This window comes from Garra rufa, chromosome 21, assembly GCF_049309525.1.
Source record: "Garra rufa chromosome 21, GarRuf1.0, whole genome shotgun sequence".
NCBI classification, from domain to species: domain Eukaryota; kingdom Metazoa; phylum Chordata; class Actinopteri; order Cypriniformes; family Cyprinidae; genus Garra; species Garra rufa.
In genome coordinates this window covers 6,615,888-6,634,746 of record NC_133381.1, presented here as the reverse complement: position 1 = coordinate 6,634,746, position 18,859 = coordinate 6,615,888, and the positions used below count along the sequence as shown (strand labels likewise).

The 18,859-nt window shown below is 37.1% G+C and overlaps 1 protein-coding gene across 1 annotated transcript; it reads right to left on the bottom strand.

Moving 5' to 3' along the window:
- Positions 1 to 1,167: 1,167 nt before the first annotated feature.
- tulp4b (TUB like protein 4b) lies at positions 1,168 to 18,485 on the bottom strand. Its single transcript, XM_073827422.1, has 15 exons — positions 18,186 to 18,485; positions 16,010 to 16,279; positions 14,754 to 14,882; positions 12,673 to 12,834; positions 12,339 to 12,519; positions 10,235 to 10,342; positions 9,822 to 9,988; positions 8,263 to 8,487; positions 7,946 to 8,180; positions 7,672 to 7,834; positions 7,370 to 7,508; positions 7,016 to 7,109; positions 6,784 to 6,927; positions 3,187 to 6,689; positions 1,168 to 2,877 (listed from the first exon to the last, which is right to left on the bottom strand). Exons 1-15 carry the CDS (start codon positions 18,204 to 18,206, stop codon positions 2,761 to 2,763), a joined length of 5,658 nt encoding a protein of 1,885 aa, XP_073683523.1. The 5' UTR covers positions 18,207 to 18,485; the 3' UTR covers positions 1,168 to 2,760.
- Positions 18,486 to 18,859: the final 374 nt, after the last annotated feature.

Sequence of the window (18,859 nt, the reverse complement as noted above, 5' to 3'; positions counted from 1 at the left end):
AACATGATATTGTTCAACAACGTCAACAATTCAACAACAAACAATGCGATTTAAATAGCCTAATAGGCAACAACATTTGCAGTATAAAATAATTACATTTAAAATTACATTTATTTAATTGATTGTGAGTCGGTTTGTTAAACTGACTCATTGACACGAATCGTGTGAACGAACCGATTCGCTAAAATGAATCAAACTCAAGATTCCAACAAGGACTATGGCAGCACAAAGCGAACATAAGTTCGCCCTCTAAAGGTCAGAGCAGTAACAACATCTGCATAATAAAACATGCTATCATCAGAAGAATTATGAAAATTTCACTCATTTCTCTTCATGGTATGTTAGAATAATCCTAAAAGATTTGGGGTGACTGGCTAAAGTGTAACAACTTTGAAAATGAGTATAGGAATGATATTTCTTTCTGAACAACTCTGTCAAAAAGTATGTTTATCCAGTTGTACTTTGTACTGCACTCTGATTTGATAGTGAACCATGAATTGTTTGGAAGTTAATTAAACTAAGGCAGGTGTGATTTATATACAAAGTGGATCAAACAAGTCCTAAGATAAGAACGGGTATTCTTTGTGGTTTTAGGACAAATTTGATGAAAGGTTTTGATCCACTTTGAATCTTGACTACTGTATAATATGTGACCCTAGATCACAAAACCGGTCTTAGCACATTTGCAGCAATAGCCAAAAATGTATGGGTATGCCATTGTATGGGTCAAAATGATCAATTATTCTTTTATGGCGAAAATTATTAATTTATTGAGTAAAGATCATGTTCTGTCAAGATATTTTATACATTTTTTTTATCATAAATATATTAAAACTTATATTTTGATTAGTAATATGCATTGCTAAGAACTGCATTTGGACAAATTTAAAGGCGATTTTCTCAATATTTAGATTTTTTTTGCACCCTCAGATTCCAGATTTTCAAATAGTTTTATCTCAGCCAAATATTATCCTTTATTATCCAAACCATACACCAATGTAAAGCTTATTTTCACAGCTTTTAGATAATGTATAAATCTCAATTTCAAAAATTGACGTTTATGACTTTTTTTTTGGTCCTGATTACATGCTGTTATACTTTCATAACAAGACTGAGATGATTTCACAACTAATATAAACAATGAACACAGATTTCATCAAACTAGTTTGATTTTATTTAGTGACTTTAAGCCTACTCTGCACACACATTCTAATGCTTTTCCAACACCCTTGAATTACATTTTGTAAATGTACATCAGAATAATTAAGCAATAAAGCACAGTTAAAGCCTCACATTCCACACAATTTAATCTGGGCCTGAACATCCCAGTACAAAGTGGCTAGAAATAACTGCAACTGCAAATCATCAAAGCATACAACATCAAGAATAATCAAGAAATGCTTAAAACGTCAACCATATCAACACTACCCCACTCTGAACCACTGTTTGGCTTACAACAAACAAAAATGTGATTAAAACTGATGAAATTACTGGAAAACATCGGAAAACTAAGCAACAACAAACAAATCAATTAGCTCAATTAAATATTGATGCAGAATATTAAATATTAATACATTAAATATTTAAAACCAATTGTTAAATATAATAAAAGATGTCCCTTTACATAAATCAAACTAAGCAATTTGGGTTGACTATTTAACTTAGGAATGAGGAAAAACTCCTACATATCAACTTTCGATTTCATTTAGATTCCATTCATTGCATAATATACATGTGTTAAGTTTGATTCATATAGTGATATAAGACATTTTTGGCTAAATTAATGCATACTAACTAGTTCGTGCTAAAGTGTCATGAACGTTATGAGTAAATTTTTTTTAGGTACATCTAACTACAGCACTTTTTTGTCATGTCACTTACATGACAATGACAATATAATATATTTGAAAGTAATTAAAAAATTTTCAAACGTTTGTTCCTTTTAACATTAAAAAGCAAATATTCATTCAAAAAGGACATTACTGAGATACTGCAATAACACAGTGTGCAAATGATGCAATATAACATAAGACATTTTGTGAAGTAAAAGTTAAATTGATTTTTAAACCATAAAAATGCATTCATTATAGTGGCACAATTGGGAAAATGTGACTATGACTTGAATATATTATCTCTGTTTCACTTCATGGAAGTGAGTCATGGGATGAAAACATTCAAACATAATTTCTTCTTTTCCTCTCTAGATTTTCATTGGTTACTGAGCACAAACAAAAGTCAAAATCTGTCACTTTACAACAATTAGGAAATCTAAATTTGGCACATAAATCTCAGGTACAAACATAAAAGGAGATCAATGGAAAAAAAGAAAAAAGCCCACAGTCTAACATCCATCTCAGATTTGAGTAATTATCTTATATCTATCTATATTTAAACCACACTATTATATACTAATGAAATACATGAAAATCAATAAAAGTGAATTCATAAATAAAATAATATTCCATCAATACACAAATATGAACTCTTTTTCAGATGTGTGCCACCTTTTAGGTGGAACCTTAAATCAGCTTGTACCTCTGTTAACAAAAAGGTACTTTAAAGCACTAAATCTATTGTTGCACCATCTGTCTACGTCTTGTGTACGCTCTGCCTGAGAGTGACCAGATCTCTCGGCTACTAACCGGCATTGCACAGACGCTATGGCAGCAGAGAATGTAATTATTTCTCACAATCTGCAAATAACAATAAACTCTTTTTCAGTCCATCTGTTCTTAAGGACAAGATTGCTGGAGAGGTTTTCTATTTAAGTCTCTGAGTTACATTGGCCAAGGCCACAGCAAATGCCTGTACCGCTGAGAATGGATACTGAAAATCCAGGATATAAGCATTGCCATCGATTCTGCCAAACTGCATTACCTGTAATAGGGAATTATGGGTTAGATGCAGGGTAACAGATGCATGTTTGTTACTCAAAGCGCTTGATAATTATGTATGGAGCATGCTAGTTAAAGGTTAAGTATATCAAGGCTGGACAACTTCCTGGAGGGCCACTGTACTGCAGTGTTCAGCTCCAACCATAGTCAGACACACCTGAACAAGCTAATCAATGTCTTCAAGATCACTAGAAAGCTACAGGCAGCTGTGTTCGATTAAGGTTGGAGTTAAACTCTGAGGACTGAAGTTGCCCAGTTTTCAAACTTTTCCTATACAATAAAAATCACTTACCTGGCGTCCATCAAGCTCAATCTGAAAGTTTTTGGCTGACTCCTGTGTCACCCGTCCTCCAAAGTCAAGCTGGTAAACCTGGGTAGCTTCGTTCCACAATGGCTGCTTGTTGGCCATGACATAGACAAATCCTTGGCTGCCAAGACTACGATCCTCTCTCTCGTTAGCTTTACGGCACTTGATTTCCTCAAGTTCGCTTGCTGTACGCAGATTGCGTTTGCTCTTCCATCCTTTTTTGCTGCTCTGGCTTTGGTTCATCAACTCGTCACCGCTGATGAAGAGTTCGGGCTCACTCTCAGAGCTGTCCTGAAACTCATTGGAGGTCCTACTCAGCTTCTTGGCCTTGTTCAATGGCTCTTTCTGCCCTTTAGGTTTCTTTTTTTCCCTGCTGCCAAGTCTTGGGCTGGAGATCAGGGAATTGAAGTCAGAGAGTGTGCGACTCTCTTTTTTGGATTTCCCTTCAGAGACCCCAGACATATTGGCTTCTTCTGCCCTACTGTCAAGCCTCTTGCGCCCTTTCTTGCTGAACCTCTCTGCTCCTTGAGGACTCTCGTTGAGAGAGGACTGATCCTGAAAGCTCTCCCCAGATTCTGCAACCACCTCGGAGGTGCTCTGACGGTTCAAGAGTTCAACCGGTGGAGGAGGGGGAGGGAGCGGAGGCGGAGGAGGAGGTGGTGGGGGAGGAGGAGGTTGTGGAGGCGGAGAGAGAACTGGCTTCTCCAAGGCCTGATGGGACTTGCTGGGCAGTGTGGCGGAATGGTCTGGCATGGGAGGGCAAGTGCTGTATGTGCTCCAAGGATGCAAGCTCATTGGATGCAGCTGAAGGTTACTGCAGGAACTAGCCCCTGGGTACATGGGAGGCAGGGTGCAACAACCTAGATTGGTCAAATTTGCAGGATAGCCTGGGGGTAGGACTAAAGTTGGATCTGCTTGGCTGAAAGGGCTAGATGTTACCATGTCATTGGGGCCACATGATTGTGCAGGACTCTGCAAAGCCTGTAGTTGAGGTCCACCATGCCCTACAACTGATGGGAAGGGGGAAAGGGATAACTGATAGGCTGAAGGGAGGGTCATAGAATTGGGACTGGGGGAAGGCTTTGTTGAAAGGACAAAAGGTAGTCGGGTCATATCTAAGTGCTGTGGTTGGCTTAGTAAAAATGTTGGTGGTTTATTAGGTGGTCCTGGAGGTCCAGGCAATAAATTCTGCTCTTGAGGTATCCAAAGTTGCTCTGCTGCAGGAGAGTCCCACTGGTAAGGTGGAGGCCGTTTGACTGTCAAATTGACATCCCCAAGTGTTAAATGCCGTACTGACTTTTCAAGATGACACTGCTGACTTAGTGTCTCATCTTCTGTAAAGGCAGAGTTGACATAGACAGTTCTGTCTCTACTGTTGTCAATAGGACTCAGGAGGTTATAGGAGGACTGGGAGGCTAATGGCGAGGCACTTTTGGAGTGCACAATTATCGTGCTGTGTTGGGCCCCTTTGCCAGGTGGGAAGTCTTGCCTCACCACAGTTCCTCCGGCAATTCCGCTGCTGTTGGTGCCACCACCGGTGACACTTACACTAGTGCTGCTGCTATTACTGCTACACTGAGTGCACGTATACAAAGCCGTGGGTATCCTTGGCTGATAAGACAGCGTGAGGGAACCACTCATTTTAGATTTAGTCGGTAGAGTCCTCACTGCATCCACCATTTGAGACACCTTCAGGGTTGGTTCCCTGCGATCTCTGCGCAAAGTGGCGTGAATTAAACTGCTGTCAATCCTTTGCGTCGGACTTCTGATTGTGTTCATTTGGTTAGACGTGTCAGGATAAGGTGGCGGGTCTCCGCTTGGTATGGAATATCTAGGCACTGAGAGGCGACTGAGAGTTGCTGAGCTGTATGGCAACAGGACCTTTTTGTTCTCAGATGAAGTTACTTTCAATGTGGCGGAGCTGCCCATTCCTTGCATACCGTAGGCATTTTGATTCCTTAAAAGGCGTCTCCTTGGGCGACACACCTCTTCGACATTTCCACTGCTGTCAAAAGTAGTGATTCTTTCATAGCCTAGTGGAGTTGGGTACTGGAGGCCAATTGGGTGAAGAGAGAATTCATCCTTAGTTAAACACGGATCTGTTGACAGTGTAGTGCCATTCTCATTGCTAACAAGAAGACCTGGAGGGGCTGTAGTGGGTACGGCAGCTGCAGCAGATACCACTGTACCTGGATAGGGTGGTGGAGGGTTTACTTTGCGCATCTGTACCTCAAGGGTGTCAGTTTCGATAAATGACTGTGGTCGTGAAGGAATCTTCAGAGAGAGGACTTGTTCTCCTCTGTCTGGTGGCTGGTCTGGATGAGGAATTTGCGGCATCAGCTGCAACTGATGCAGGGATAGAGTAGCATACCCTGATGGTGGATGTTGAAGGGACATTTGCATTTTAAGCTGCTGCTGCATTTGCTGATGTTGTCTTTGCATTTGTTGATGCTGCAGCTGTATTTGTTGATGTTGTTGTTGAAGCTGTTGCTGCTGCTGCCTCATTTCCAGTATTTGCTGTCGAATTTGTTGCTGCTGTTGTTGCATCTGTTGTTGTTGCTGCTGCATTTGCTCATGCTGCAGCTGCAACTGATGCTGCTGTTGTTGGAATTGTTGTTGATGCTGTTGATGCATTTGTTGTTGTTGATGCTGCTGCACTTGCTGCTGAATCTGTTGTTGCTGCTGTTGCAGTTGCTGCTGTTGCAGTTGCTGCTGATGCAGTTGCTGTTGATGTTGTTGCAACTGCTGTTGATGCTGCTGCTGTAGTTGTTGATGTTGCTGTTGCAGTTGTTGATGCTGCTGTTGCAGTTGCTGTTGATGCTGCTGTTGCAGTTGTTGTTGTTGTTGATGCTGCTGTTGCAGTTGTTGTTGTTGTTGTTGTTGATGCTGCTGTTGCAGTTGATGTTGGTGCTGCTGTTGCAGTTGTTGTTGATGCTGTTGCGTTTGCAGTTGCTGCTGATGTTGAACGTGTTGCTGCTGCAGTGACTGTTGATGCAGCTGCTGTGATTGATGTGGCAATTTCAGGTGCTGCTGTGGTTGTAATTGTTGTTGATGTTTTGATTGTTGATGGTCTTGTTGCTGCTGCTGTTGCTGACGTTGTTGGTGGGGGTGTGGTGGCAGATGATGTGGAGGAGGGGGAAGAGTTCCACTCAGGATGTTACTCATTTCAAGTCCGCTGAAAATCACCTGTCCAGGATTGGAATATCTGGTTGGCACAGTGTACTGTGCTGTCACAGTGTCCTGACTATGCTCAGATGCTGTTGCATTAGCCGCTGCTGCTGTTGCTGCTGCGGCTGCAGCTGCTGCTGCTGCAGTAGCAGTGGGATTGGTAAGGACATCAAGCTGAATATTCTGGTTGGCTAGGAGAGACTGGACTAGACCTATACTCTGTGTAGGTGACATGGCTTGAGCAGGGCTGTGAATTGGGGCGATGGGGATATTGACTGTGCAAGGAGGATTGTCGGCTGACACTCCAGAAGGTCCCATAACTAGAAATAAGTAAGAACATCTTGAGATTTCTTACATTTCTTTTTTTTAGTTAGGCTATAGGCAGAGACAAAATGTACAACTACTGATTCCTACCAGGTAAATCATCCTCATCTTCACTGAAAACGTTGGGATTGAAGACCGGCAGACTCATGAAGTCCAGGGAAATTTTTCGCACCTCAGGCAAATAGATGGTCATCTGACGAGGTTGCAGGTGCAGCAAACTAGTTTTATAAATCACTGAAACACCATGACAATAAAAATTATTATTTAATATACTTATGTGAAAATTGTTTTATAATTTAAAATTCAAAACCTGACACCATACCTGCTCCCAAGTTAGCTGGCAAAAATGAGGCAAGGCCTACAATCTTAAACTTTGTTCCCCAAATGTTAGAGGTGACCTGGGCCAAGTAATTATGCTGCAAAGCAAATTAAAGTGATAGCTATAGAAAATATTCAAGGTCAAAGTCGGTTTACTGTCATTTCTGTTCTGCAAACCAGGAGATTAAAGAAAATGAGGTGTCTGCTAAGGTCATGCTGCAGTAAATGTGACAAATGCTTTACTCAGTATTGAGTAGACAGAGGCAATAAATATAAACACTTTTCACATCAATTCTAGGCAAGTAGACTAATATAAAATGATTGCCAAAATTAGCTTGCAAAAAAAGACATCAAATACCTCACTAAAGCCGTCAACTGGAAATTCTCTTCGAGTAAGACTCGGAGACCGAACTGGAGGCTTCTTTGGTAATCTAGGAGATCTAGACATTTCTTGAGATGTTTGAAGTTTGGGGGACTTTCTTGATTCCATATTAATTCTAGAGAATAAATCAAATGTGAAATTTAACTTGCATCAAGTTGAAAATTGTTAACTTTCAAAAATTTACTGTATTGTGTTTTGTCAAGATTGTGATAAAACAAACATTTCTTTAAAGTTTCAGGCACCCTGTAATATTGTATGAATTTTATATTCAACAGTACCTTATATGTTTAGAGTACCTAGGAAGCTTAGGAGACCTGTTTCCTCTAGAAAGCTTGGGCGACTTTCGTCCAACCCACTCATCACTCAACTCAATATCGCTTGAGTCTGAGCAGTTACAGCTGTCAGTCATATAGGAGATCATGCCATTTACACAGACCTCATCTGAAAGACAAGATTAGATCAAATTTAAGACCAGCTGTCAAAGCAAAAAAGACTATGCACTTACACATTAAGCTTGTATACATAATCAGCAATAATGCATGTAAGCAGTACCTGCTTTAGCATCCATTTTTGGGTCCATAATGACAAACTCAGGTCGCAGTTTGCTGATGCGACGGCCCTTGAGAATAGGCACCAGACCTCCCAGGTGTTCCAGATAGAGGGTATAACAGGGGCCTCCTGCTTCTGGGTTCTCCTCTGAACGTTTCATAGTGCAGTGCAAGCGTTCATTCCCTGCAGTCGGATAGCTCACAAAGTCTCGGATGTTATTCGGATCAGGGATGGGCGGCTGGTGAGATGAAAAAGATTATGCACTAAGTTTAATGCATATATTAGCATACATCTAAAAACTCCACTCTATCCTTTTGTACCTTGATAGTTGGAATGAAAGCAGTGGTAACATAGGAACAGAGGAGTGAAGGCATGTTCAGTTTCCCCACATCTCTCTCTTCTTTAAGAGCACTGGCAATGCCCTGCTGACACAGAAGCTGCAGACTGGCCACACGGTGCTCCACACGCACTACGTACAGGGCTGGCCCACAGGCCAGAAACAGCCGTGAGTCCCGGTGACCCCAGCAAATAGTGGTGATGGGCCTCTAAAATAATAAGATATTTGGATTATAAACAGTTAGTTATTATTTAATGTAAGATGTCATTTATATCAGTGGTTCTCATGTGGTGGGTCATAACTTAAAATGCATTGAAGTTTTGTTCTGAGACAGCAAGGGGAAAACAAAGCTAAATGCAAATATTAATATGTAATTAAAAATAATTTTACTCAGGTCTTCAGTGTCACATGATCCTTCAGAAACAATTCTAATATGCTGAGGTTAAATATTTCTGATATATAAACAAGAAATTAGTACTTTTATTTATGGATGTATGTATTTAATCATTCAGAAGTGTCAGTAAAACATTTATAATGTTGCAAAATATATATTATTCTTTTGAACTTTCTGAGAATCCTTGAAAATCATGTAACACTGAAGACTAGAGTGATGGAATTACAAGAATTAATTCTAATTTAAAATATGTTTGAATAGTTCAAACCGTTCCTATTAATCATTTTGATAATATTTTACAATATTACTGTTTTAATTGTATTTTTGAGTCAAATGCAACCTTGATAAGCATTAGAGACTTCTTTCAAAAACATCTTTAAAGAAGTGCATTTATTTTATCCAAAGTACAGCAAAAACTGTAAAATTTTGAAATATTTTTACTATTTAAAATAACTGATTTCTATTTGAATCTTAAAATTTAATTTACTCCTGTGACTTCAAAGCTGAATTTTTACCACCATTACTTCAGTCACATGATCCTTCAGAAATCATTCTAATATTCTGATTTGCTGCTCAAAAACATTTACTATTATTATTATGTTGAAAACAGCTAAGCAGAATTTTTCCAGGTTTCTATGATAAATAGAAATGTCAAAAGAACAGCATTTATCTGAACTAGAAATCTTTAGTAACATTATAAATGTCTTTATCATCACTTTTGATCAGAATTTAAAGCACCCTTGCTAAATAAAAGTAATAATTCCTATCACCCCCTCCCCAAAATTTTTATTTTTTTATTTCAGATAAATGCTGATCTTTTGATCTTTCTATTCATTAAAGAATCCTGAACAAAATGTACTTAACTGTTTTAAATATTGCTAATAATAATAACAAATGTTTCTTGAACAGCAAATCAGAATATTAGAATGATTTCTGATTTATATTAAAATAAATTCAATTTCAAGTTATTTTAAATAGTAAAATGTTTCAAAATGTTACTGTTTTTGATGTACTTTGGATCAAATAAATGCAGGCTTGGTGAGCAGAAGAGACTTCTTTAAAAAAACATTAAAAATCTTACTGTTCAAAAACTTTTGACTGGTAGTGTATATGTATGCTCTGTTAAATGATGACTGGTTACAGCTCACTTGGGCTGGAGTTTCTAAAGTGTATATATGTTCCCCTTGAACATTGTAAAACTTGACAAGGGCGTTCCTCATTAAAGAGGCACAGGCTGAGTCAGCGGGCAGGCCGTGTCTCTCCATCCCGGCCACTGCCAGCAGGTCTCCCTGAGAGCACCACTGTACCTCCACATCTGAAAAAACAAAAGTCTGTCCAGTTAGACTACAGAATGTTGTGTGGCTATGTCAAAGAGGATCAAAATGAATGATTTTGGGTTATTTTTACTGAATTACTTTGTAGGCATAAACAGATCAACAGCATGCCACAGATGAACATTATGTTAAAAATAACTTGGAATATTATGTTAATAATAATCCAGTGGCAGCAATAAACCATTTATTTGGTAATTCATTTCTTGAAAAAAACTGCAGTGTTTTACCTTTCAGTCCTGAGCGTATAATGTTAGGTGAAAGATCATCGTAGTTGTTCATCAAACTAATATCTCCTGATATGAAGCTGACAGTGAGCAGTGGCTTGAGATTTTGCACTTAAAAGGAAACATGGTTTTATAGTTAATAACATTTAGAAAGTCGAATACACTTGAAAAAACACTTTCCAAGCTTCACTTTTTGGCTTCACTTTTCTTTCAATAATGGATGCAATGCACTGGTCTTAAAAGCATATAAAGTAATCTCAAAAACTGTGTAAGAAACTACAAAGAACCATGGAAGAGGGTTTGTAGTTTTATTTATTACACTCTTTTTAAGCAGTTTGTACTATATAGCAAATCTCAATTGCTTTGACTTTATTTTATTTGCAAAATTTAACTTCAGTTGAGGTCAAAAGTTTACATCCCCCTTTCAGAATCTGCAAAATGTTAATTATTTGATCAAAATAAGAGGGATCATACAAAATGCATGTTGTTGTTTATTTAGTACTGACCTGAATAAGATATTTCACATAAAAGATGTTTACATATAGTCCACAAGAGAAAATAATAGTTGAATTTATAAAAATGACCCTGCTCAAAAGGGATTCTTAATATGTGACCACAAAACCAGTCATAAGTGTAAATTTGTTGAAATTGAGATTCTTACGTCAACAAGGACAATGTTTGTCTGAGATACAACTATACAACTATTTGAAAACCTGCAATCTGAGGGTGCAAAAAAATCTAAATATTGAGAAAATCGTCTTTAAAGTTGTCCAAATGAAGTTGAAGCAATGCAAGTTTTTATATATTTATGGTAGAAAATTTACAAAATATCTTCATGGAACATGATCTTTACTTAATATTCTAATGATTTTTGGCATAAAAGAAAAATCGATAATTTTGACCCATACAATGTATTTTTGGCTATTGCTACAAATATACCCGTGCTACTTAAGTTTTGTGGTCCAGGGTCACATATGATACATATTTTTTTGTTTAGTGAAAGTGTTCATGAGTCCCTTATTAGTCTTGAACAGTGAAATTGCCTGCTGTTCTTCAGAACAATCCTTCAGGTCCCACAAATTATTTGGTTTTCCAGCATTTTTGTGTATTTGAACCCTTTTTAACAGTGACTGAGGGACTCATATACAACTATTACAGAAAGTTTAAATGCTCACTGATGCTCCAGAAGGAAAAAAAGATGCATTAAGAGCTTTAACTTTTTGAATTTGAAGATCAGGGTAAAGACAGGGAAGACAACCTAGTTTGTCTTCTGGGAAACATGTAACTACCTTTGAAGGGCAGTACTAAATTAAAAAATATGATACTTAGGCAAAAAAAGAAAAATGTTCACATCTCCTTTCTGTTCAAAGGTTTTCACCCCCTGGCTCTTAATGCAATTTCCTTCTGAAGCATCAGTGAGCGTTTGAACCTTCTGTAATAGTTGCATATGAGTCCTTCAGTTGTCCTCAGTGTGAAAAGATGGATCTCAAAATTATACAGTCATTGTTGGTAAGTGTTCAAACACACAAAAAGGCTGGAAAACCAAAAAATGTGTGGGGCCTGAAGGGTTTTTCTAAAGAACAGCGGGCAGTTTAACCATTCAGGACTCATTAACAACTGTCATTAAAAAAAACAAAAAAGCAGAGCTGTAAATCATTCAGGCAAAAACACAGTATTAAGAATCAAGTGTGTGTGAACTTTTAAATGCGGTCATTTTTATAAATTCAACTGTTATTTTCTCTTCACTATATGTTTATCTTTTATGTGAAATATATTATTCAGGTCAGTACCAAATAAACAATAACATGCATTTTAGATATCCCTCTTTTTTTGCTAGAATAATTAACATTTTGCAGATTCTAAAAGGGGGGTGAAAACTTTTGACCTCAACTGTATTATTTAGAAGATTTTTGTATAAAGTTGGATATGTATGTAAGTATGTCCAACTTTATCTGCATAGTGCATGCATAATATTCACTTAGGTCAATATACTATATACCGCAGTATATAGCATATCTCAACTGCAAGAAATTATAAACATCATGATTTTCTGTAGAGCTGTTTTGAATCAAAAACTGACTTGACTTTATTTAATAGTATAAAGTACCTTGAGCTGGAGTAGGGTCATCAGAGTCTGTATCGCTCTCAGTGCTGTCCTCCACCAGGAAGTTCGGGCAGTTCCAGGACATGCTGACTATGCCATCTGACTCATGCAGAAGAACATGGGCGAGCATACGGCCGTGGCAGTCCATCACTATGACTTGCCCGTCTGCTGTTCCAAAAAGCACCTAGGGAGTTTAAATGAATGCAAACACCAAATTAGAGAAACTCAGGCATCGGTCCAAAGGGCATCGGTCCAAGTCCTTTCATTATTTGCAAACAACCTGTGGCCAATAAATGCACTTATTTCTCAATTTAATGAGGCCACACCAAGGAGTTACCTGCTGGTCATCAGGGGTCCAGATTCCACAGGTGATCTGGCTCTCTAAATTGATCTCAGACGACCAGTGTCTCTGACCACTCACTGAGCCCACCAGGACAAAACCATCCCTGTAGGCGATTAGGGCCTGTGTACCATCATGTGACCAGGTGAAGTCACTCACCTAGATGACAAAACATTAGTTCATTAAGCAGTTCATGTTAGAATAATAACTGCTTAAACTGTCTTGATTCTATTCGAAAAGGGACACAGTATATTTTCTAATACTGATTTTAAAATATAGTAATTCATGTGCTAATTTACTAGATTTCTTTGTTTTCTGTTTTATCCACCTTTTTCTTCCTGTAAGAGTGGGCATAGCCATTTGTAAATTTTATGGGTTTGGCTTCTGGTGTCATCCACATCCTGCTTGATATTGAAAATTGGTGAGTCTTACCATATTATTTTAATGTATTACGTATGTTAATTATGAGTACACTGGCTTGTAATGCAAACAGTTTTACCATTTATTGCACGTTGTTATTCTTCTCATTATTTCCCTATAGCGGATAATGAACTGAAAGTCTCACCCATAGGCTTACTTCCACATTGAAGAAAAAGGTGAATAACTATGAGTAAATTTAAACAAATACTCCACAAGGATGAATGAAGTGAGAAAATGGCCTGAGAAAATAAATAAAAGCAATCTATTGAATCTTTATACCATATTTTATTTACATAGTTTTCCTATTTTTTGATATACAAATGTCTAAGGCCTTTCAATGATCAACACATGCTGTACACAATTTACTATTTGCCTTTTGTCATCTGATTGATAGTTTATACTTATTAGCAAGTGTCTAATGTCTTTTATTATAATGAACTTCCAGCTTCAGATTGTGGTTCATCTGTCTTTTTGCTGTAAAATCTTTACTGATTAATATAATGTAAGAATAACTTTTATATTATTAGTAATATAGACTGGACTGAAACAACTTAGGTTTACTTGATTTTCCATACATCAGTTTGTAGAAAAATCATGTTAAAATGTGAGTATCAAATACGATCCATCAGCCTTATGAATGAATGTTTATTTGTATTGTTATTTATGCATTTTATGTAAGTAGATTTTTGTACATTTTAGTAGTAATTATGTACATTTTGGGGCGAAGTTTGTGCCTTTGAATAAAATAAGTAAGTATGAGACACATACAACTTTTTTCTTTTAAATTTTTTCACTATTTTGACTAAAGGTTTAAATAAACTTGCATTTTTAAATTGCTTTTTCTGACCATTTTATATTTCAGGCTTTACAGGCTTAATGGCCTTTGTGTGTGTGTGTGTGTGTGTGTGTGTGTGTGTGTGTGTGTGTGTGTGTGTGTGTGTGTGTGTGTGTGTGTGAGTGAGTGTGTGTGTGTGTGTGTGTGTGTGTGTGTGTGTGTGTGTGTGTGTGTGTGTGTGTGTGTGTGTCTGTGTGTGTGTGTGTGTGTGTGTGTGTGTGTGTGTGTGTGTGTGTGTGTGTGTGTGTGTGTGTGTGTGAGTGTGTGTGTGTGTGTGTGTGTGTGTGTGTGTGTGTGTGTGTGTGTGTGTGTGTGTGTGTGTGTGTGTGTGTGTGAGTGTGAGTGTGTGTGTGTGTGTGTGTGTGTGTGTGTGTGTGTGTGTGTGTGTGTGTGTGTGTGTGTGTGTGTGTTGGACCAAATGTCCCCACAAGGATAGGAATACCAGTAGATTTTGACCTTGTGGGGACATTTCTCAGGTCCCCATGAGGAAACAGGCTTATAAATCATGCACAATGAGTTTTTTTGAGTAAGTAAAAGTGTTCACAATCTCCTGTGAGGGCTAGGTTTAGGTGTAGGGTAGGTGTAGGGCCATAGAAAGTACGGTTTGTACAGTATGAAAACCATTACGCCTATGGAATGTCCCCATAAAACATGTAAACCTGTGTGTGTGTGTGTGTGTGTGTGTGTGTGTGTGTGTGTGTGTGTGTGTGTAAGATAATGCATTTTTAGTCAAAACATATTAGTAAGTTTATCAATTTTAGCACTTTGTGAAAATACACTTGCGTTCAGCACAGATGAAAATAAGCATTAAATACTAACATACCTGAGCACCTCTGTCATTCACCAGCTCTACAGACCATCTTCCTTCATATTGGATCCACACAAATATCCCTCCCTCCATGTCACACGTTGCAAGCTTCTGAAACGGTTCATTCCACCTAACAAGGACAACCTGTACAAGAACAGCACCATGGGAATGAAGTTCTAGCAGAATTTTGCAAGAGTACACATGCTACTCATAGGATGGCAAAGTGACAAATAGATATTCTTTTGATTTATAAAGTGATTCTTTCAGAATAAAAGCCAGAAGTTAGGGAGATAAGACAAATTAAATAGTATATTGCTGGTCATTATAGCTCAACTTTTGAGTTTTTTTTACCTCATATAAGGGTAAATCCTTTTAAACACATTTATCAAAATGTACACTGTAAAAATGGTAGGAATTTTGACAGGTAAGGACTAAAAATACTATGGTAAGTCACCTTACTATATGGTGAAAAACTGTAATAGTTCTAATGGGACATTTTATTTAGTTTTACAGTAAAATACACTGTTTTTGAAGGTAATCTTATAATTTTCAGTGATAAGCCATACACTTATATACCCAGACAATTCTTTAGGGCTTACATTTGATAGTTTTGTTTTTATTGAAATAACCATTTCTTTCTTAGTTTTTCTTATCAGTTGTGTAAATAAAGGTTTTATCTTATATCTTACATTGTTAAATGAATGTTTATTGCATTGTTTTAAAGTTAAAGTGTTTTGTATTTGTATGTATAGCACTGTGAACATTTATATATTAGTATACACCTCAGCTTGTGAAAAAGCTACATTTGACTCATCGTGTGGATTAGGGCTGGGGAAAAAAAAAAAACGGTGCATTGCAAATCGAAAAATAATTCTGCATCGATTCCGAGGTTTTCCGAATACATTGCAATTTTCTCTCGAATGGATTGTAGTCTTCGTTTTTAACAGACTGTGTAACTAGATCAGACCACCAGCAGTTCATAATCAATTCCAGAGAGAGTCGAAATGCATTCGGAAATTCTCAGAATCGATCTGCGAATCGCGATGCATCGATTTATCTTTGCAGCCCTAATGTGGATTTCTCATTACCATCAGTTTTTACCTAAAATGTTGCTATCATATTTTTATGATACATTTCTGGTAACCACAGTTGCCAATTTCTACAGTAAATTTTATTTACTTTTATTTAGTGCACCTTGCAATTCAAACATTTAAACCAAAAAGGAGCAGTTGTTGGCAAAACAAAAATCTAAAGAAGAGTCAAACTCGCACCTCACTGTTGTGACCCCGTAAATTGAAGTTGATTCGTTGAGGGGTATTTCTGTCCCTTCTACAGTGACTAGATGTGAACGTCACGCCCACAACACCCCTTGCGTTCCCAGTGGCCAGCCAGCCCTCCTCATAGTAGCGCCTCCTGCACACCGGCTTCTCCTTCTCACTTTTGGGAACTCTCCCTTTCCATGAGAGGCAGAGGATGTTGGAGTCACTGCAGAGGACCGGACCATGTTCCACCGCAGCCAACATCCCTACAGACTGAGCAGGCTACAGGTGTAGAGGGAGATAAATTAGTCAAATCGGTCATTTTTAATGGTAACTAATTCTGAACTATATTACAACATGTGACCCTGGACCACACAGGTATATTTGTAGCAATAACCAACAATATGTGACCCTGGACCACAAAACCAGTCATAAGGTTAAATTTTACAAAACTGAGATGTATATATAATATGAAAGCTCAGTAAATAAGCTTTCTATTGATGTATGGTTTGTTAGGATAGGACAATATTTGTCCGAGATACATCTATTTGAAAATCTGGAATCTGAGGGTGCAAAAAAATCAAAATCCTGAGAAAATCACCTTTAAAGTTGTCCAAATTAGGTTCTTAACAATGCATATTACTAATCAAAAATTACATTTTGATACATTTACAGTAGGAATTTTACAAAAAAATCTTCATGGAATATGATCTTTACTTAATTTCCTAATGATTTTTGGCATAAAAGAAAAATCAATAATTTTGACCCATGCAATGTATTTTTGGCTATTGCTACAAACATACCCCAGCGACTTAAGACTGGTTTTGTGGTCCAGGGTCACATATATTGTATGGGTCAAAATTATCGATTTTTCTATTATGCCAAAAATCATTAGGATATTAAGTAAATATCATGTTCCATGAAGATAATTTGTAAATTTCCTACCATAAATATATCAAAACTTAATTTTTGATTAGTAATATGCATTGCTAAGAACTTAATTTGGACAACTTTTAAGGCGATTTTCATAATATTTAGATTTTTTTGCTTTCAGGTGATCTCAGTTAAAAAAAAATGTACCCTTATGACTGGTTTTGTGGTCCAGGGTCACATGTGTATTTCATTTGATAAATAGTTTCTTAGGCAAGGCAAGTTTACTTATACACTCTCAGAAATAAGATACAAAAGTTATCACTGAGATGATACCTTCTCAAAAGGTATTAATATGTACTTTTAAGGTACTAAAATGCACCCTTTTGGATAAATAAAGGTACAAAGAGGCACCTTTTGAAAGGGTGCCATCCAGTGACAGCTTTTGTTCCTTTTTGTAGCTTTTGTATAGCACATTTTGTACACAGTGGTAATTCTGGTAAAAGCAGTGGAAAGTGTTTTACAAATTTTTTAAAAAGTAATTTTGAATCATGAAAAGATGATTTTAAAATGTTAAAATACTGTCTCACACACAAACTTCACATGCAAAGAGAAATGTAAGACATTAGAATTTTAATTTGAAAATTACCATTTTCATTTTCGTTATTTTTGCGATTCAATTTGGTAGTACTAATGGCACAGAAATCACATTTGTTCACAGTTTACATTGCATTCCATGGCACGTGTTTTAATTAATACTATAAAATGCATAAACATGCATAATAATTACAAAAGATGTGTTTATAATAGTTTTATATGGAATATAACTGTCAACTGGCCACTTGCAGAATGTAACAACTAACTATTTGACATTCTCTGTCAAATTTCTGTCTCTAATACATACTACAACTGCTTTAAAGAACATATATGTGACCTTGGACTACAAAAGTCTTAAGTAGCACATTATCGATTTCAGGATATATATCACATTAGGATATTAGGCATATGTCCATGAAGATATTTTATACATTTTCTACCGTAAATATACTAAAACTTAATTTTTGATTAGTAATATGCATTAAAAAAAATTAATTCCCACCTATAGATTCCAGATTTTCAAATAGTTGTATCTCAGGTAAATATTGTCCTATCCCAACAAACCATACATCAATGGAAAGACTTTTTATCCTAAGATGATGTATAAATCTCAATTTAAAAAAAAAATAGACCCGTATGACTGGTTTTGTGGTCCAGGGTCACATATTCTTTCAATGCATCAGGCAATTCAATGCAAAACGTAATAACTGAAAGCACCCACCTCTTCATAGTCCCTGGACATTATTAGTCCGAATTCCGTCTTTGAAGGAGTGCTCCATTTTGCTTGCTTATTCAAAAAATGTACAGTACAACCTGAGAATGCTTAACTGCAGATGTGTCTTAAGAAAGAGTGTGACTTATATCAGGCCATTATAGTCTGTGACTATTGCACATATGAGGAATGCAATCTCTTCTATTTCTGTTCAATAAAATTATGAGAATTACATCTAAATCAAAGTCTAGGCCTATTGCAGTTTATCCTTATTATGCAAAACCAGCTTTCAGTCTTCGGTAGTCCAGGATTTCTATGCAAAAAGAAACACAAACACATAAAGGTATATATTTATATGATCATTCGCAGACTGAAAAGCAGTAACAAGCCACCTATGATGAGACAAGCTCTGCATGCAGAATCATTTAAAGGCATTTCATTTCTGTCTGCACCCACACTTGAGTTGACATTGGTCCCCCATTACGTCACAGGACGTTTAAAGCCCCTGCAATTCGTGCTTTATACTCAGAATAACGCTATGGAAATTATGCATCGAAGCATCCGTACATAAAAGCATGCATACGTGCAAAAAAAAGAAGATACAGAAAAATCTGCACAACTAAGGATGAGGCAGCTCGCAGGAGTCATGGCAACAGGGATGTGATGATGGCTGAATTTTAATG

What these genes read in the sequence shown, in the direction of transcription:
- tulp4b (XM_073827422.1), bottom strand. Translation starts at nt 18,206, where the DNA reads ATGTCCAGGGACTATGAAGAG. An exon ending in CAGTTGACGGCTTTAGTGAG is followed by an intron (nt 7,110 to 7,369) that starts GTATTTGATGTC and finishes TTTGCTTTGCAG; the next exon opens with CATAATTACTTGGCCCAGGT. An exon ending in TTGAGCTTGATGGACGCCAG is followed by an intron (nt 2,878 to 3,186) that starts GTAAGTGATTTT and finishes TCCCTATTACAG; the next exon opens with GTAATGCAGTTTGGCAGAAT.